This window comes from Cataglyphis hispanica, chromosome 25, assembly GCF_021464435.1.
Source record: "Cataglyphis hispanica isolate Lineage 1 chromosome 25, ULB_Chis1_1.0, whole genome shotgun sequence".
In the NCBI taxonomy this organism is placed as follows: domain Eukaryota; kingdom Metazoa; phylum Arthropoda; class Insecta; order Hymenoptera; family Formicidae; genus Cataglyphis; species Cataglyphis hispanica.
The window spans coordinates 1,087,154-1,105,520 of record NC_065978.1 but is presented as its reverse complement, the minus strand read 5'-3'; the positions used below and the strand labels follow the sequence as shown (position 1 = coordinate 1,105,520).

Sequence of the window (18,367 nt, the reverse complement as noted above, 5' to 3'; positions counted from 1 at the left end):
GTCCTACGGAGAGAGGACGAGAGTTTCGAGAAACGGCCTTCTCGCCTCTCTCCCCATTGCGAGCGATTTGTCAGACGGGCGAATATACGTCGAGAGATAACACACCGAAGTTTCGCAGACGCTCTCCGGACGACCGTGGACTCGCCGTTGACAAATGCGCGGCCGTCATGGTACCGTTTTCGGGAAACGCGCGTTTTGTATGCGGTACAAATGGCGATCGCGACACACGGGGATGCCATATGATAAGCGTGCCATCCAGGGAACGGGATGATGCTGCGCTTTCGCTGCGGTCTCGAAGGAAACGCGAACGCCACTTTAACGAATATATCTGCATTTTTATCGCAAACACGATATCTTTTCAATTAAGCCGCGAATAGCTGAGGCATTTGTCGTGCTAGACAATTTTTGCATAATGGCATAATAAAAGTTTGTAGCAATGTTAAAATATCGATAATACTCGGAAACTTGATAGAGAGCTACGTAATACGATTATGCAATAATTAAAAGTACAGGTACAAATTTATAACATCGTTACAAGTGAAGATAATTTCTAATATATCTCTCTGTAAATGTTGTGGCTATTATTATTTAAGATAATCACAAAATTTAGATATGATGTGGAAATTATATATATATGGAAATGGAAAAACGTGCACATACATTGTTCGCATCGAGAAATAGCGTGCATAATAATATGCATAAAGCGCGTCAATACATTGTGAATCGCACATATGTGCATCACAATATACCAGCAAAAATAAATATTTATAGTTAAAGAGCGCGCATTTTAATAAACGCCCGCGTCAATTAACGTAACGTTTCGGTGTAATGAGTGTGTTTCTGTAATTACGCGACTAATGCGCATTATTGATACGGGAACGAGCGTTTCGAACGACGGGGGCGGTAACAAATTGAAGAATCGGAAAGCAAGAGCGTGCTGAAAAACACGATATGGGATTAATATCCTCAAACTCTCATGAATAAAGCGGAAACATTGGTGCATATTATATCAACGGCCGTCATTGCTAGCGCGAGTATTACAAATACTACCTCGCTGCCAGGCTATCGATTGTTTGCGAATGCGGGCACTCGGTATTTGCGAGATCCTAGCGGTAATTAAATAGTTCATTAATTATCGGCGGAAAATTATCATGTATTCACAGAGATAGATATGCGATAAGAAAAGTAATATCTTAAAATTCGAATCAGCAAATAATTCTTTGTCTCTCGCGAACGGTGGGGACGGGGCGGGGAAGGGGGCGGGGGGACACAAACGCGGCGCGCTTTTGTACGCGCCGCTCGTCGACGCGAGACATGGAGCGTCCACTGATTACGACGATGACAAACGGCAGCATGGGAATTACGAAATGAAGGTTTAATAAGGTATGAGCCGGATCGGAGCCGTTGGCTACCGCCACCGCGTTCCCTGCAGTAATTAACAAATCCAATTTTAATCGACGGTTCAATTCGCCCCGCCGGTCGGAAACATACACTCGCACGAGCGAGCGAGCGAGCGTCGCCTCGTTCCCGTACATGCAATCGTCATATCAACGTGTAAAACTGATTAGCGGTACCCCTTCGCGACGCAATTATCTCGCGCCGCGCCGCTCGTTCTCATTTTGTCGCGCGAAGCAAACGAAATAGGCACGCGAACAAAATAAATTCCTTTGTCCGCAATCTACGCTTTTAGCCGGCCTCGCTGAAAATCCGGCTGACGATAATTAAAGCCGTCTATCGATTGGGCTATTTACAATTGACGGACTTTTAATTTTCAACTTATTGATCGTAATTATAGACAATATAATATTATTTATTATCATTGAAAAAAATATAATTACGATATATAAATTATGATCAATTTGAAAGAACAAATTTATAACAAAATATATGTCAAACTTACATTTCGCAAAGCAATGCATCTTACAAAGGAGCAATTTTAAAACTTTATGAATTGACAGAAAAGATGCTTTATTTTTATTATTTAAAGAATAATTCCTTTGCCTACAGACACATATTACAATGCTCATATCGCGATTGCGTGGAAAAAAATACGAAAAATTGTAATTCACCGAAGGGAAAACTATGACAACGATGTCCAGTTCGGTTCAGTCGGAGATGGCTTTCTAATTAAAAATTGCGAACATACCTTTGTTATCGCCCATACTTCGCATTCTCGCGCAGCTGGAAAAAAAATTGGATGCCGCCACGTGGTATCGCGATTTCCCCGCGTTGTCATCGAAAATCGTCATCGTATCGCCCGCATCGGGAATTTTCCTGCATCGCATACGCATTTAACGTTCTGTGTACAAAAGTTTGAAAAGAGCTCAGTCGAAAAATCGGTAATACTCGAAACGACGTAGGATACTCGTATACCGCGATCGCCGAATTGTAAAACAAAGCGTGTATCGCAACGCAACGGTGGTACAAGCATGCGAACGTTGATCGCGGATATTTTTGCGTTTTTTTTTTTTCCTTTTTTTTTTTTCTAACCCGCTTGTATACATGATCATACATCGAGTTTGCGTAACACAACACGTAAAATATCTCGCTTAAAATACGCAAAGAAAATTTAATAAAACATATCCTTTTTTTTATTTTTTCTTCTATAAATCCGAGAAGAATAGCTATATTAAAATTAATAGTATATTCTCCAATACATATGCTGCATTATCATAGTAATATGGATTTATCATGTTTATATAAAAATAAAATGTTCGGGCAAAGTATATAATAAAGCTCCGTTTTTAATTTTATTTTATACTTTAATTTACATATATTTAATTAATTTTTTTAACATTGAAATATTGATTTATCAGAAATAATTTTTTTCTATCCACGTGTGTGTACTCGTAATATTGTAATTTTCGCGTGGAAACTATAGGAGTTAAAGTTGTTTGCAATGCGATATGGCTTTTACGCGTGCGATACGTTCAGCGTATATATATACGGTGGCCGCTTCAACTGGACACAAAGACGGATTAGTACACGCGAAATTCTATGCGTCACGTGCATGTGTGCGTAATTATAGTCGCACGCTAGTTGACCGACACATTGATGCGCGATATATTTACAATTTATTGCATCGCGTTTATGGGCAGAATTATAGTCGGCGCTTGTTTTATTTAATAGATGTCGAGATTGCACCTCTACGCTACGGTGTTACGCTCGTAATTTCACATCGCGATTCGATAAATTATTAAATTCGATCGGTTTGACTATTGTCAGAACGCGGGCTCAGTTTGGACACTAAGACTATGTTATGTTCTATTAAGGTATGATCGATTATGGTTTGCGGCCGCGTTGGCAACCGATCACGACCGGATCAAGCTAGATCCGCCGATTGTGGTTAAATGCGATCAAATGTACAAACACACCTCCGGCTTTTCAACAAATGTAATAGAATAATATACATTTGTCACTTTATGATAATATAGCGGCTATAAGAGATTTTTATTAAAGAAAAATTATAAATAAAAGATTTTATTTTTGATAATTAAACATGAGAAAATTTTGCCTTTAATAGAGATTGGAAAATGATAGGAAGAATAAGACGATATTAGATTCTATATATGAGAATTTTCCTAAATAATTTTAATATCAAATGTATGCTTTGAATTGTTGCTGAAACATTCGTTGAATATATTTTGCAGAGCGCTACATCTCCCGGCGCTAACAATGATGGCCTCACAAAGCAGCTGGAGCTCATCCAGCAATATATGCAACAAACACAACAGCAACAACAACAACAACAACAGACAACCACGCAACAACAGCAACAACAACGAACTACTACTCCCTCGATAGCGGTAGCCACACAGTTACAAAAAACACAAAAACCGTCCATCAAATCCACCGCGTCGCCCGGCAACATCTCCAACAATTCCGGAAGCGGGAACGCGACCAACAATGCGAGATCGAGTCCGAAGCCGAAGGTCTGGAGTCATTCGCAGGTAAGTGCAAATAAAAAATTGAGTATTTTTTATTTTTCAATGTTTGCTGATTGCAATCATTTTTGAGTACAAATGTCAGTTGCGTCAAGCACTAATGATTGAGTACGATTGATACGATCTAAAGATCGATACATCGATTCTAACAAGAGTCATATTTTTTTAAGAATATTGTGGAAAGATACAGAGTTAGAAAAATCTGCTAATATTCATTAGTCAACATAAAAAGAAAATTTATATTTGAACAAGAGGACAATTCTTTTTATTTTTTATTAAAATTAAATTATACATATGTATTATAAATTGATTAATAATAATATCGATATAGTTAAAGAGTGAAAATATTGTATTAAATATTCACTTTAATAATGTCAAGGCAGGTGTGATTTTAATTATTATATTTTGATCGTGAAACAAATCTCATTAATGAATATCACGATTGCGTTTGAGAGAGATAGCTCATACATTCCCTATATATGATTTTATTATGTGCCGCATACAAAGAGATGGTGGTCCCGAGATAGCGCAGAGAGCAATAAGCTTGAGTACCTTTAGACTGCTTTCTGTTGAAAGGGCCCTTCTTCCGCATTAGACAGCGGAAGTATTACGGGGCGCGCCCAAGATCCCGTGTACACGGCTCGTTGGAACTCACCGCGGTAATCTTTTGTGCGGCGAATACACCGCAAATCGCATTACGTATCGCGGCCGGAGCGAATACTATCCCGGTACTCGTAATCCTCCCGCGCCCCGTCGACGAGGACTCGTCGAATATTATACGGGAACGCGAAACAGCGAGGTACCCTGCGCGCGTGACCCCTTTGTGCGAGATTCTGTTCATTTTCTAGTTGAAGCACGAAGCACGTCGGATAGAACGATAAAATAGACAGGCATCATATCCTGAAAATCGTGTACAGATGAAATGCTGTAAATTAAAAAGGATTGAAATAATTTTGCAAACGTGAGAAAAAAATACTTTCAGATCAGCAGGTCTATTCCATAATTTTACACAACGCGAACGTTATAATTATACGATTTTTATCGTAATATAATTACGACAGTTGCATCTTGCAACGCATGCGTTAAAAACTTGCAGGATAAACCTGATGAATTGAAATGATATTGGAACAATTTTTATATTGATTTTTATTAGACCTGATAATATAGAAAATATTTTCGTGAAAGTATATTTTCTCGGTATAATTTTTCGGCCGTTCTGCACTTTCACGGACTAATTTCTGTGTGGTATTAAAATAGTGGTCAGGCCGGTGCCGCGAATGGATTTTCGAAACCGTCGTCCAGGACAAACATTTACGAGCGCGAAGATTAAAGCATCCTCATCAAAAGCACGTAGCATGTTTTAACTTAGCCCTCGTTGGATTATACGAGATGTTCTCGCTTTATAAAATTGCGTGAATCGTTAATTTGTCCCACTCCTTTCCTTTTATATCCTTGCTCTTCCGACCGTCCGAATCTTCGACGATCAAAAGACCGGCGTGAAAGCCGTGCCTTTGAGCGGATACTTTTACGGTTCGGCGGATTGCAGGACTTTCTTCTATCGTCCTTTTCTGTCGTCTGTCGAAGAAAGGTGCGTGATTAGCGTAGAGTCGTAACCGAAAATTCAGTCGAATATCCTGCTTTCGACAAGTTGAAAAGAGTCGTGTCTCATTTCAAGTGAAAATGATCTAAAATCTAAAATAATTATGTCTTGTATAAAAATTACTGTTAAATTATTAATGATATTGTTAAAAAGAAAAAGAAAAAAATGTATTTTCTCCGAATAATGATCTCTTCTGCCATCATCAAGTATCTATATAGTAGAAAAACAATGTATAGTGCCTGCTATTAAGCGTTGATATAAAAAATATTAATTGACGAGTCTCCGTATGTATCGAGTGTTGGCTGAAGGAACTCGTCTCTTCAGCGTATAAACATATCAAGCGTATGTCCAACACGTCAGCTGCATCGACCCGATAATAGCGACCGAATGCTCCCGGACTGTCCATAAACCGTTTATGAATCGTTACTGAATCATTCGGACGGTCGTATATATATAGCTACACATCTCGTCGGCAATTTTAAACATGATCCGCGTTCGCACGAATATATGTATATTTTATATATATATATTACATATGACACAGATTGATATATACAAGTTGCAGTAACAATAATTGATAATAAAAAAAGTTCTGCATCACTTAACCGCGTTATGATATCGGCACAATCAATATTACTTTTGTTAATTAATAACTACAAGTTCATAAATCCTGATGGCTAATAACTAATGCTTGCGGGATCCATGACTATGTAAATTTATCATGACTTAATCGTCGGCTGTATAATTACGTTTATCGGCCGTCTGCGATAAAATGCGCCATCGATCGCCGCGTTCGATGTAAGAAAACGTACGCGCAGTCCATCATCGAAGATTCTCGCTCGCCTGTATTTCAGTGCGAACTGTTTTTCCGCGACGGGATCCGCCGCCGTCGCCAACCCTCGGTCCCCTGAACCGCTGGTATTCTCCGCCACCTAACTTCATTACGTTAATGGCATAATAACCATTGCGGGCTGACCGAAGAGCTTATGCGCCGGTACGTTGTCGATGTCCCTAAACACGGCAAGAAGCGAGCGCGCGGTAAAATCGATCCGATCTCCATTAATATGTATGAGGTCTTCGCCAATGGACACGGAAGGACTAGAGGGTAGAGGGGAGTAGAAAGGAAGGGGGATTCGTACTCTTCTTGTCCCCTTCCTGGCTCACCACCGTCACCATCTCGTACGCCTCGAACTGGGCGGGCGATCGCGAAATGCTCTCAGAAACCATCGTAATTGCTTAGGAACTCGGGGACGAATGGATTCTTCGGGATCTATACGTCGCGATGAACGAGGGATTCTCTCTGCACGTACAGAGCAAACTCGGCAAATTCGATTTAATTACGATCTCTTGCACAATTATGTTATGGTCGCGAGCGTTAGCATTGTTGACAGTCCAATGAAAACGAGTACACGTCAAATTATAGCTTGAGCTATATATATTTTTTATCCCGATTAATTTTTATTTATAATTTATAGAAGATTTATTAATAATACAATATTCTTGTGTATCATCTTATTGTCTATATATATATATAATTTTTTTTTTTTTAAATAATATATATATTTTATACATATATTTTTACAACACAATTTTAAATGAATTTTTAAACGGCTGAATATTGTAAGACGAAATTCTGTTACCATTACCATCGGTAATGTAAGCTAGTCTAGAGACATTAGAGACAGACCCACAAAGTACGCCATTAAATTATATTTAGCCTTCTTGTGTCACTTTGATATCGTAAACACGTCCCGGCCATTATCCGTCAGTTTTAGATCCCGGTGCACGAGAATATTCATCGTATCTCCATGTATATTTATGATCCGTCCCGTTCTAGTCCAGCTACAAATATATACATCCGAGTAAAAATCCACGCGGTATACTATCGCAGTACATTGCGGAAACAAGGAAATTCCGTCACCCTGTCCCTCGATCTTATATCCGAGACGCGAGAGAAACGTTTTTTTTTTTATTACGCGCGAGGAGAAGCTATTAAACGCAGTTACAGCTTGCTGCATAGCTGCAGCTTACATTTGGCAAATTACATTTTGGTTTCTCCCCATGTTATTTTATTACCTAACAGATATTCATCGTCGCACGTCGAATTCGCATTACAAATATCGATGATGAGGCATCTATGGACACATTGTATACGCACTGTTCATACTAATTACAATCCGAACACGTTAAATTCATATCGTCCGTGAAATATACATACATGATTGCGGTGATGCAATTATACGTTAATCTAATTACATTTAGCCTTCTTATGCTGTTCCGATATCGTGAACAAACCGTTGTTTACGGCACTGAATTCGCAACACTCTGAATGTGTGTATGTGTGTGTGTGTGTGTCATATAGTGTATGCAATCGTACGAGCACGCATCCGGAAGAGCGAATCGCGAGATTCCACGTGCGAATCGCGTCGCAAACACGCGATTATCTTAGATTTATGTATCTTGCCGTGTTCTCGAACACAGAGGAAATGTCACGAGAGAATCCGTGTACCGGGAATCTCGGTCGCATATCGCCGACGTAACCCAAGGCTTCTCAGTCATCTCCTGGCAACGGAGTCTCTCAGCCGCGAATAGTGCGATCTCGTGTACAATCGCTTTGGCATAGTGCACGCTCGAGGGCCACGCGTATCACGTCGTGTTACGTTTACTGGTTTACTCCGAACCTACAACTGCATCGGGACTTCTTTCACGAGAGAATGGCTAACTATATTAAATTAAATCTATATAGTTGTAGTAAATTTTAAAAAATCATGTTATATAAAACATTTTTATAAAATAAAAAATAAATAAAAATCTCACACACGTTTTTAACACTAATTACATTTGATTTTTGTCATTATTTTTAATTATATTATTTTTATTGTTATTATTGAAAGACTATCGATATGGACTTAAAAGAGTGTATAACAAAGAGCGTGTCAACTACAGTTGGCGTATTACGTGTTTTTCAAGCCATGTGGCACTAAACACGATGTATACCTCGAATGAGACATATCCCGGCGATATCAAACCGATACGATGTCGTAACTGTATAACTGTTGGTTATAACCCTTTTCCTTCCCCTCTTCCCCCTCCCCGCCGAGTTACTCCCTCGGTTGCTACTTGTTACTTACGTAAATATTCACATAACGCGTGCATGCTCTGTAGACTCCGGTTCATTACATTTACGAGGTGACACGCATATTAAATGCAAGCATATTAAACGCGTCGTGCATTTATATTAATTTAACGTGGCCCCAAAATGTTAAATTTGAGGCTTACTTACTCTTTGAATCCACAGAAACGGAAAACAATTTATGACATGTAACATAAATTTCTTACGATAACTATTTCTGCAGTTTTCTGTGAAAAAAAAAAAAATCGGAAAGCTTAAAATATTCTGTAATAATTTCTAAAAAACGAAGCTGTTAAAGTCATGCATAATGAGCGCCGTTAATATACATACATATGGATCTGTGTCTAAGTTCTCTTCTTCAGCAGAGAATTCGAACGGATCAGGGCACTTCCTTTTGTGAAAGTCCCTTCCCTTAATAATAAACCATTGCCTATGTGTGTGGTAACAATAATAAATAAGATGCGGATCAGTCGACAAAAATATCTCGTCGCAAGGTCGACGTAGTTAAGCTTGGCGAGGGATTCGGCAGTCATAAAAAGAAGTTCGACTATAAGGGAAGTCTCGTCATTAAAATATGATTTGGATATTTTTCAACACACGGAGATATAATCGGGAGCATATAACGAGTGATAGTAATTCGTGGAACGTTTAGAAAATATCGCGTTTTATAAATAGGAACTTGGAGAGGGACAGGTGAGAGAGCTCCGCTAATATTAAATTCCGATGCTATTATGCTTGACAGGAATTCGATTTGATTTACGTTGAATGGCAGCGTATATACATTTTACTGGGGAAAATACAGAAGTAGAGATAGTTAGACTCTAATAAGAATAGCGATAACGGTAGTGTTACGTCTCGGCGCCTCTGCGGTATAAGTAATTTAACAAGTAACTCTGGAAGGATGTAATCTGTATCTTCGCGAAATTGCGGTTGGCGGAAGTCTAAAAGTTGAGCTCCTCAATTATGAAAGATCGTTGGTACGCCGCTCGTTGTTCCACAGGCGGACGTGATATAGTCAAGTTGGCGTTACTTAAACGAAAGTTCGGGATGTTTCGTTAACCCTTAAATGAAATTTTTACATGGCCGCTCGCGAAACCGCCTTTGGAAGAACGAGAGCTGTCTTTGTACAAGCTCGTTTAATCCCTCAATGTATATTTAATGCGTCTTTAATTTTCTTCTCTTCTGCATCCCGAAGTAAAATGCAAAAAAAAAAAAAAGAATATATTTAAAAAGCCATGATTAATTAATTTGGTAGCTTCGATAGGAGGACATAATGTAATACGTGGTTAATATTTATATCATGTTAAATGTAACGTCAATGATATTACATATATGCATAAGATATTGTAAAATTAAATCTAGGTTGAAGTGAGTCGGCTTTGAAAACATCGCTAACGTCTTATTTGAAGAAGTAAATATAATATCGCAACACGAGTTGCGAGTTCCTTCTTTTCTGTTGTGTGCGATTGTGAATTTACACATCGTTGCCCGAATTGAATTAGAATTTCAAAAGCGAAGCGAGAACCGAGAGTGGAATTTGTACGCGAAGGTGTGTGTAGTATCGGGGGCGTCGTCATCGGGCCAACTCTACCGGACTCTCCTCTCTCCTCCGAGGGGAGAAGGCCAGACCGAACAAAATACCCACGTTTTACGCGGCCACGCAAATAAGAATTACGACCTGTAGTTACCGCTGTTGTCGAGCCGCGTGTGCGACGAATGTCGACGCGAAATAAACCCCGGTTCGCGAAAGAACCCGGCTCCGACCATACCCGGCTGATGTGGCGGTCGTTCGCGCTATCGTAAGTTTATGTCGTCGGTTGCAGGCTTTACCTCTCGCCCGCATCCACCTTCTCCACCCTCGACGTCGTCGGCGGCGACGGTGGCAGCGACGGCAACAACGGCTCACCCTTTATACGACGCGATAGTTTCATCGCGAAACTGTCGCCGTTCGCATCTGTCGCATTTCCCATTACCGCGCGAGCATACACCCGGCCCATTTCCCGACGGTAAACTCAAGTGCGCTCTCAATTCGCTCACCCCCGATGTTTCTCTTTTACCACCCGGCGCGACAGCGACAAACCCCCCTTTCTCCGCGCGCGCGAGCGAGCGAGCGAGCGCTACAACCGCGGCTTATCGCCGTGATTAAACGTAACGAATTATCTCAGCTTTGTCACTAAGCTCGTATTCGACAATGTTGTTGTTGATTAGACGCCCACTCTCGAAAGAGTTTATTCGGCGGACGGCAAGAAGCATACGTGACCTAATTTAGTCGCAGTATATGATTATTAATTATGGAACTTGGAGAAACTTGGAGAAGGAAATTAAATATGCAAATTGAAGAAATGAAAAGTTTGGAGAATATTTGTAATAATAAAAATTCGATAAAATGCGTTTTTACGAATTAAAAAAAAAAATAAACGAAATAAATCTCGTCGACAGTCATAATTTGATTGAGAATATTCCTTTTTGAAAAATTAGTATACTTTTAGTATAATATACGAAAAGTACAGTTTTAATATTTTAATGAGAACAAAAATAAAAAAAAAATTTTAAACGATCGTGCAATTCGTATACATGATGTAGGTCACGCCCTTTAAACTCAATTGAAACGTCGCGAAAAATGCAAGAAAATTCTTGAAATGGTATCGGACTTGGCAAATTATATTCGAGCGAAGAATTCAAGAGAAATATTTATTCAACGAACAGACTCCGCGGAGATGTTGGTTTCTTCGTCAAATATTACACGGCCGCCCATAGCGCGCGCGCGCACTATCTCACCGTTTCCATTAATAAACGTAAGAGAGATAAATTTTAGCGTGACGTAACAGAAAACCGAGCAACGCCGTGCGACCTTTGATGCCGAAAACACATAGAAAGAAAGCGCCGCACTAGGCGTTTTTATAATATATGACTTCTTTAATAAATCGCGCGATGGGGTCCCAAGACGCGGTCCGAGACAAGGTGCGCTACTTCATTCTTTATCAAAAGAAAAAAGAGAGAGAGAGAGAGAGAGAGAGAGAGAGAGAGAAAGAGTGACTTTCCTCACGGCGGAAGTAAAAATTCAATGCTCCGTTTAAATAACCCATCATCAACGGCGTCTTCCGTCCGGTCGCTTCGCAGGGGTCGGTATGCCCCCCCGTAAGGGTGAAATGGAAAGGCGGGAAAGAGGGAAGAGAAGCAGGTCCCCCGAAAATCCTCAGGGGTGCGATCGCGGACGGACTAGACGCGCTTTCCACAACGTATCTTCCCACCGTTGAACCCGCTCGACCGGTGTCACGTCCACCCCGTTACGCGAAAGAATTTCATCGGTCCTTCCGTTCCTAAAGAGACCCCCAGCGAACCGGGAAGGGGACCCCCATGCGATCCGGCGCATCTCCCCTGCATTCTCCTCTGCGGCTTGTCACGTGCGCCAATGACGATCGAGCGGCCCGAAAAATTTCGCTTTCCGAACCAATCGCCGTCGCGCGGGAATCGCGACGATTTTTCGTGTCTCTTCGTACGTTGGAAGATTCTCTTGACGGCCTTGAAAAATCACAGGCACGTGCGGCCTCCTTCCCGTGTTCCAAATTTTATTGTTGGTTTTATGTGCGCGCGAACTCGTCGATCGGGACGAGCATCTGCTCGTTGGCCATGTTTCGCGCCTTTTTCGCGCGTCGCCTCTTTTTCTTTTTATTTATTTTTTTTTCTTTTTACTTTCTTTATTCTTTTGATTTTCTTTCCTCGCCGCACTCATCTCTCTTCCTCGTGGCTTCTCGCTACGATGTATGCTCATCTTTTTGGCAGCGCGCGCGTGCTACGACCTCGGGGTCGTGAAACATTGCGACGCCAGGGTTTTTTAAAGGGACAACGCACAGCGCTTCCTGACTCGTCCTTCCGTTGTTCCTTCCGCGATTTACTGTGACATACAGTGGGATTTAAATTTTAAACCGTATCGAAAATGCTAATGCGCCCGACATCGCGGCGACCTCGTTTCTTTTCCTGTCCCTGGGTCAAGAAAAACCGTTGCCGTACATTTTGGCTTTTAGATGATATGTATCTCTAAGTCAACAGAGACGATTATTCCTCTAAGAGATTTTGATAATAAATTGTTGGCTGAAATTTACACAAGTTTTTATATTTCTTATATGATGTACATGTTACAATTCCATTTTATTAAACAATGAAAACTTCATTAACGAATAATATTATTTTTTTACAAACACAATCTACTTTTTAAATTATTACTGTTCTCATCAGGATACTTCATTGTTGTCCCTTCGATATTTTCTCTTTAAGTCTCTCGCATCATATACAATATATTGCTTCGAAGCGATGATATTACAACGCTGCGCGCGCGAGACATTCCTATCTAGATTAATTAATAATGTATATACACGGTGCTGGGCAAATTTTCCACGGTGTGCAGAATTCTTCGATCGACCCTCACCGACGGACGCCGCGTACACGCGGCAGGATCGTTAATGGAAGATGTAATTGGAAAATACTTGGCGCGCCTCCGTTCAATTCGCCGCCGTGTTTGCTCGCGATACGCGACGAACCGAGTTATCGCAAGAATCCTGCTTTCATCGACGCTATAATCCTGTGGCACGGTATATAAACTTTACGCCGGTTCGCCCCGACGAACTGTTACTACGATGTTTTTGAACGCCGACATCTCCGCTCGAGAGAGGATCGATACCCGAATTGTATTTATAATACAATAAAATATTGCAATATATATCGTTATTATTATCTATCATGGACGAAAGGAAGCAAAGAACATGTTATATTTTTTCAAGGAAAATGAGAGATGATATCGGCCAAATGCAATCAAGAGTATCAAGATAATGAAAAAATAATATCATAAAAGCGAAAGAATTTTAAATTATAATTAATAGAATATAAAAATTAATTTAAACTTTTGTCAGAGTTAATTAGCAAGAGTCCAATTTTCCCGAATTAAAATTTTTTTAATGTAACAATTATCTAACCCAATATTATAAAAATAAAAAAGAAGAATTAATGTTTAACTTAAAAAAAATATATATATTTCTTCTGACATTTAAGAATTTTTTGAAATATAATATTCTGAAATTTTCTGAAATTGGTCCAATGAATCTTTGAAGTCTGGAAAGTTAATGCATGAAATTCGAAGCGCACGAGTGAAGACTTGACTTTTATGCGTTAATTCTCGAAATATTTAATATCGATAGAATCTCTTTATCGTTGCAGCGATCTTCAAAGCGATGCAAATGCGAAAGGAAATTTTGCATCGCCCCGGGCGTACAGTCGTATAACGATAATAATTCGCCAGACTTCCGCGCGTCGATAATTTGGCTCGCGCGTCCATGTGTACACGGCACAGGCGCGTTGGATACTATCGCGACCATTTTCCATGATACGGTACACCTTGGGTTTTCCCTTTTCCGATATATAAGCGGCTTACTGCTTTTCACCAATTAGGTATCCAAATTACAAACTCTATCAGGAGGTTGAATCATTTTGCGGCCCCCCGCGAGACGTCTTCATTTGTCGTCACTCGAAACGACGTTGTATCTCTTTGTTCGTGTGTGCTATATTACATTGAGACAAAGAACGAGAAGGAAGAAGTAAGCTGGGATAGACGGAGAGAGTGGAGATGGGCATGAAGGGATAGGACTCGATGCATAAACGGAGTGTAGAACGCGAGGGTGGCTACAAAGCGCGGCGAGAATACTCTTGAAAGTGAATACTAGTATCCAATTGCAGCTATCTACCGTGTCTCCAGTTGTTCAAAGTGCGTATAACGGACAAGGGAGAGGAATTAATTGGCAGGTTGCTTTCAGTGGCGCGAGCGTGCGAGGAGAAGGTGAGGAAAGGAAAGGTCTTTGGAGAGACGCAGAGCACGCCTCGGCAGTCTCTTGATTGAAAATGATTTGCGCGTCTCTTTTATATATAAAAATAATAAAATATGTAAAAGAAATAGCGGGCAGAAATTATGTTTGCGAGAATCGCGAGCAAATATTGATAATTGTGGATTAAAATTGATTCAAATATAAAGGTTGAAAAATATGAATATTTTTTTTTTTTTTTTTTTCATACAACTAGTTACGCTTAAATTTAACTTTAATTGATTTAATTTTTTCTTTAACTCGAATATAAAGAAAGCAGCATCGTATCATCTTTCATGATAACTGCAATATGTCTATCTTGTGACTGTGAGTTTATATTCATTGCAATTTTACGTCACCAATGGCAAAGATAATGGGGAACTAACTTAAACGATCCATTCGGAGCTTGTCGAGAAGTCCGACATAAAACCACGATATATTACGAAATACACAATTCTAATACCCTCTTTCATGGTGATGTCTCAAGATATAATGCACTCCGAGAATCATTATAATTGCAAAGTAGCGTTAAAGCTAGCAATGCTCATGACTGAAGAGTAGTAGCGTGTTGAGATGCTAATTAGTGGGTTACACTAGAGAAGAAGACATTTATAGCAAGCGAGGGAAAGCTTTCAGATGCACGTTCAAAGACTTTCAAAGTATCTTGCGGGAATGCGAATTTATCTCCATGAATTTTTCGTTCGAATCTAAATATTATTCATTAGTGAATAAGAATTTATATTCTACGGTAGAGGTAAAAATGATTTCTTTCTTAAATGATTGTATTTCCACATTGTATATTCAATTGTAATAGGTTGTTTACTATTTTTTGCATATGTATAGAATATACAATTACAAATAATTTAATACCAATAACACACTTTACAGTTTTAATCAGATTTACCTCAAATTTTTTCAACAAGCAGAAGCGGTCAACAACATGAAAGACCGCTAATTATATTTTATTCATAATATCTGGGATTTGTGTGTTTGTGAAAACAATATGCTAGACGGATGGAAAAAAATAAAGAGATAACTAGTCAAATGAAGTTGATTCAACAATTGTTAGTAGTTTTAACTTCAGTAAATAAATATATATATATAATTATTTACATATGTAAAAACAATTCTATAAGATCTACTCGTTTAACACGAACGCGTTTGCCGCGCGTTTATATGCCCGTGCCATCACTTCTTTTATAAATATTTTACAGGAAAAAAATTAAACTCAAAGAATGACGAGAAGAAATTAGTAATACAAAACCGTGTCACTTGTCGACGTTTTCTCGCGACCACTCGATATCGTAATTATGCGAATCGTATCCGCGAGTGACACACGCGAGAGTTCGCGCTCTTTACATAACAAGATCGATCTCGCGGAATTGTCGGCGGTTAATTGCGTTCTCTCGCGCTCGCTCGCTAGTCGAAGAGGCGACGAGGAAATAAAAAGGAAATCCTGGGGGTTATCGCAAACCCGCGCGCGCGAATTCATATTTATTCAAAGTGGAATTAACGTCGAACGAGCCGGAGGGGCGGGACGGGGCGAGAGGGGGATAAAAAGCGAGCGCGCGCACGCTCGATCAATAAGTTCGACCAATTCTACGCGGCCCGCCGCGCTTTATGGACTCGTTACAAACTCGCGCACGTAATTATCTCCATTTCGAATTCATGTAGGCGCACACAAGCCGATCGCACAAAGGTCCCTTTAATCTGCACGCCCGCTTTCTACGCGTATCGACGCGTATCGCGAAGCGGACCATAACGCCCTCGGATTATCACATGCAACGCGCATTAAGGTACGCTGCGAACCGGCCTTTGACATTTTTGGACAGTTTAATTTTGATAGTTTTGTGTGCATTTGCCGCGCGACAAAAACCGCGCTTGTTTTTTCGGCAAAGCAATTTTTCAATTTCGCACGAATTACGTACCGAGAGCGTGTGTGTGTGTGTTCTTGTGTTACGCGTAAATGCAATTTTTGTTATTTTCACCCAAATACTCCTTTCGATATCGTGATTGACCGCAAACTCGTTGATTTACTATGAAAATTTTATTGAGAGAGCAAAAGAAAAAGATCGTCACGTGATCTATCTCGTGACAGATTTAACGTCATAATGACATAAATTTGTGTCGTGGAAGGTATCGATTTAACGTCAATCGTAGCTGCAGCAGGCATTGAAAATATTAATAATATATATGATTGTGCAATTATTCAACATTAGACATGCGGAATAAAATTAAGAATGGAATAGATGTATATGTTGAATGATACAAATACTCGGTGTCAATGTAAAATTATAAAATTTTAGCATTTTGTGTATATGTGTGAGAGTGTGTATATATATATATATTTGTAAATTTTTAAAAGAAAACTATGTATGTGTGTGAAAATTAAACAAATTGTGAAGTGAAAAATTATGAATATCTACAATATGTATAATATCTACTTCTCAATTATTGAATTATTATCATTATATTATAAATAACGTTCATCAACGTTCTTATATATTCTTAATATAAAAGAAAGTTTTTATTACATCTTTGAAAATGAAATATATCAATATTTAATTTGATTTAATATTTCAATTCTTGGCGTATTGCCAGCAAGTCATCCCCGAGCAGTTCCGATATGTTTACGTATCGTAAACTTTTTTGTATCAGTCAATCATGTCAACGATCAAACGAAAAACCGTAGGGGAGAAATTGACTAGTAGTGTCTATGAAAGTTCACGCAAGCACACAGGCTCGAAACCACAGGTAAACATAGACGTTTCTACGGCCTTAATTAGTTTACGGAAAAATGAGAAAAATTGTTGGTCCAACGGTGGTGGTATTTAAAGAAAAAAAAGCAGACACACGCGCGCGAGGACGAGAGAGAGAGCGAGAGAGAGAGAGAGAGAGAGAGACCGCAATGATTCGCGACGGAGCTAATGACGTCACGTCGCACAAAGTTACGATTGTACATATAACCGAGGCGTTTCTTTGTTTACGTGTCGGCGAATGTTATGGTTCGGGAATGTGCGAGGCATTTAATTGACGCTAGGTAAAAATAATCATCGCGTCGTTTTGATTCACGCTAGATTATTTCTTCACTTTAATACATCTCTCACATGATACCCTCCCCCCCCTTTTCCCCGTCCATATTCTGCTAAAGATATTATCATGAGAGAGTTAAAAAATTTATGTATAACTTCAAATCATTGAATGATCTGTCGTTGCGTTATAATTACTGCTCTAAATTTAGATTTCTTAAAATTAAGTTTATATTTCTGATCATTGAGAGTCAGTTTTGCTCATTAAATAATCATGTTATACTTTATAAGTAACTTAATGAGTAGAGCAAGGATTATTTCATTGATATACTTACATTAAGTCTGAGAGTAATTCAGAGGGGATAAAATGCTTTAGACAATATCGCTCGCGATATTATTATTGTTAAATAGTATTTATCATTCTAATCACGCGCTTTGTTATAAACGTTTGATTTCACACACACACACACACACACACACACACACACACACACACACACACACATTATTTAAGACAACTCGTATCATTAACTGTTTTCTTCGTCCACTTGAATCGCTTTTGTTGCAAAAAATACGGCCGTGAATACTCTTCAGTACGACGATGGAAAGCGCGAGAGCGTGTTGCACTTGACGATTTTCAATTTCTCCCGAGTTCTCGCGATTTTTCCGAGCGAGAGCATTGAATTTTTTTCGTTCCATCTTCCTGAACGCACATACATGGCTTGCACCTTCTCCTGGGGGAGGAGGAGGGGGGGGGGAGAGAGGGGGAGAAACCCATTCAACTGCTACCCTCTATTCTCAAACGTGAGTTT

At 39.5% G+C, this 18,367-nt stretch overlaps 1 protein-coding gene across 7 annotated transcripts in view; it reads left to right on the top strand.

The window, feature by feature from the left end:
- The window catches only part of LOC126858489 (uncharacterized), a 364,090-nt gene that overhangs the window by 308,021 nt on the left and 37,702 nt on the right, over nt 1-18,367 (top strand). For all 7 annotated transcript variants that reach the window (XM_050608853.1, XM_050608851.1, XM_050608855.1 and 4 more), the window contains one exon: nt 3,651-3,950. In XM_050608853.1, coding sequence (XP_050464810.1) covers nt 3,651-3,950 — 300 coding nt within the window. The remainder of the gene's footprint in view (nt 1-3,650; nt 3,951-18,367) is intronic.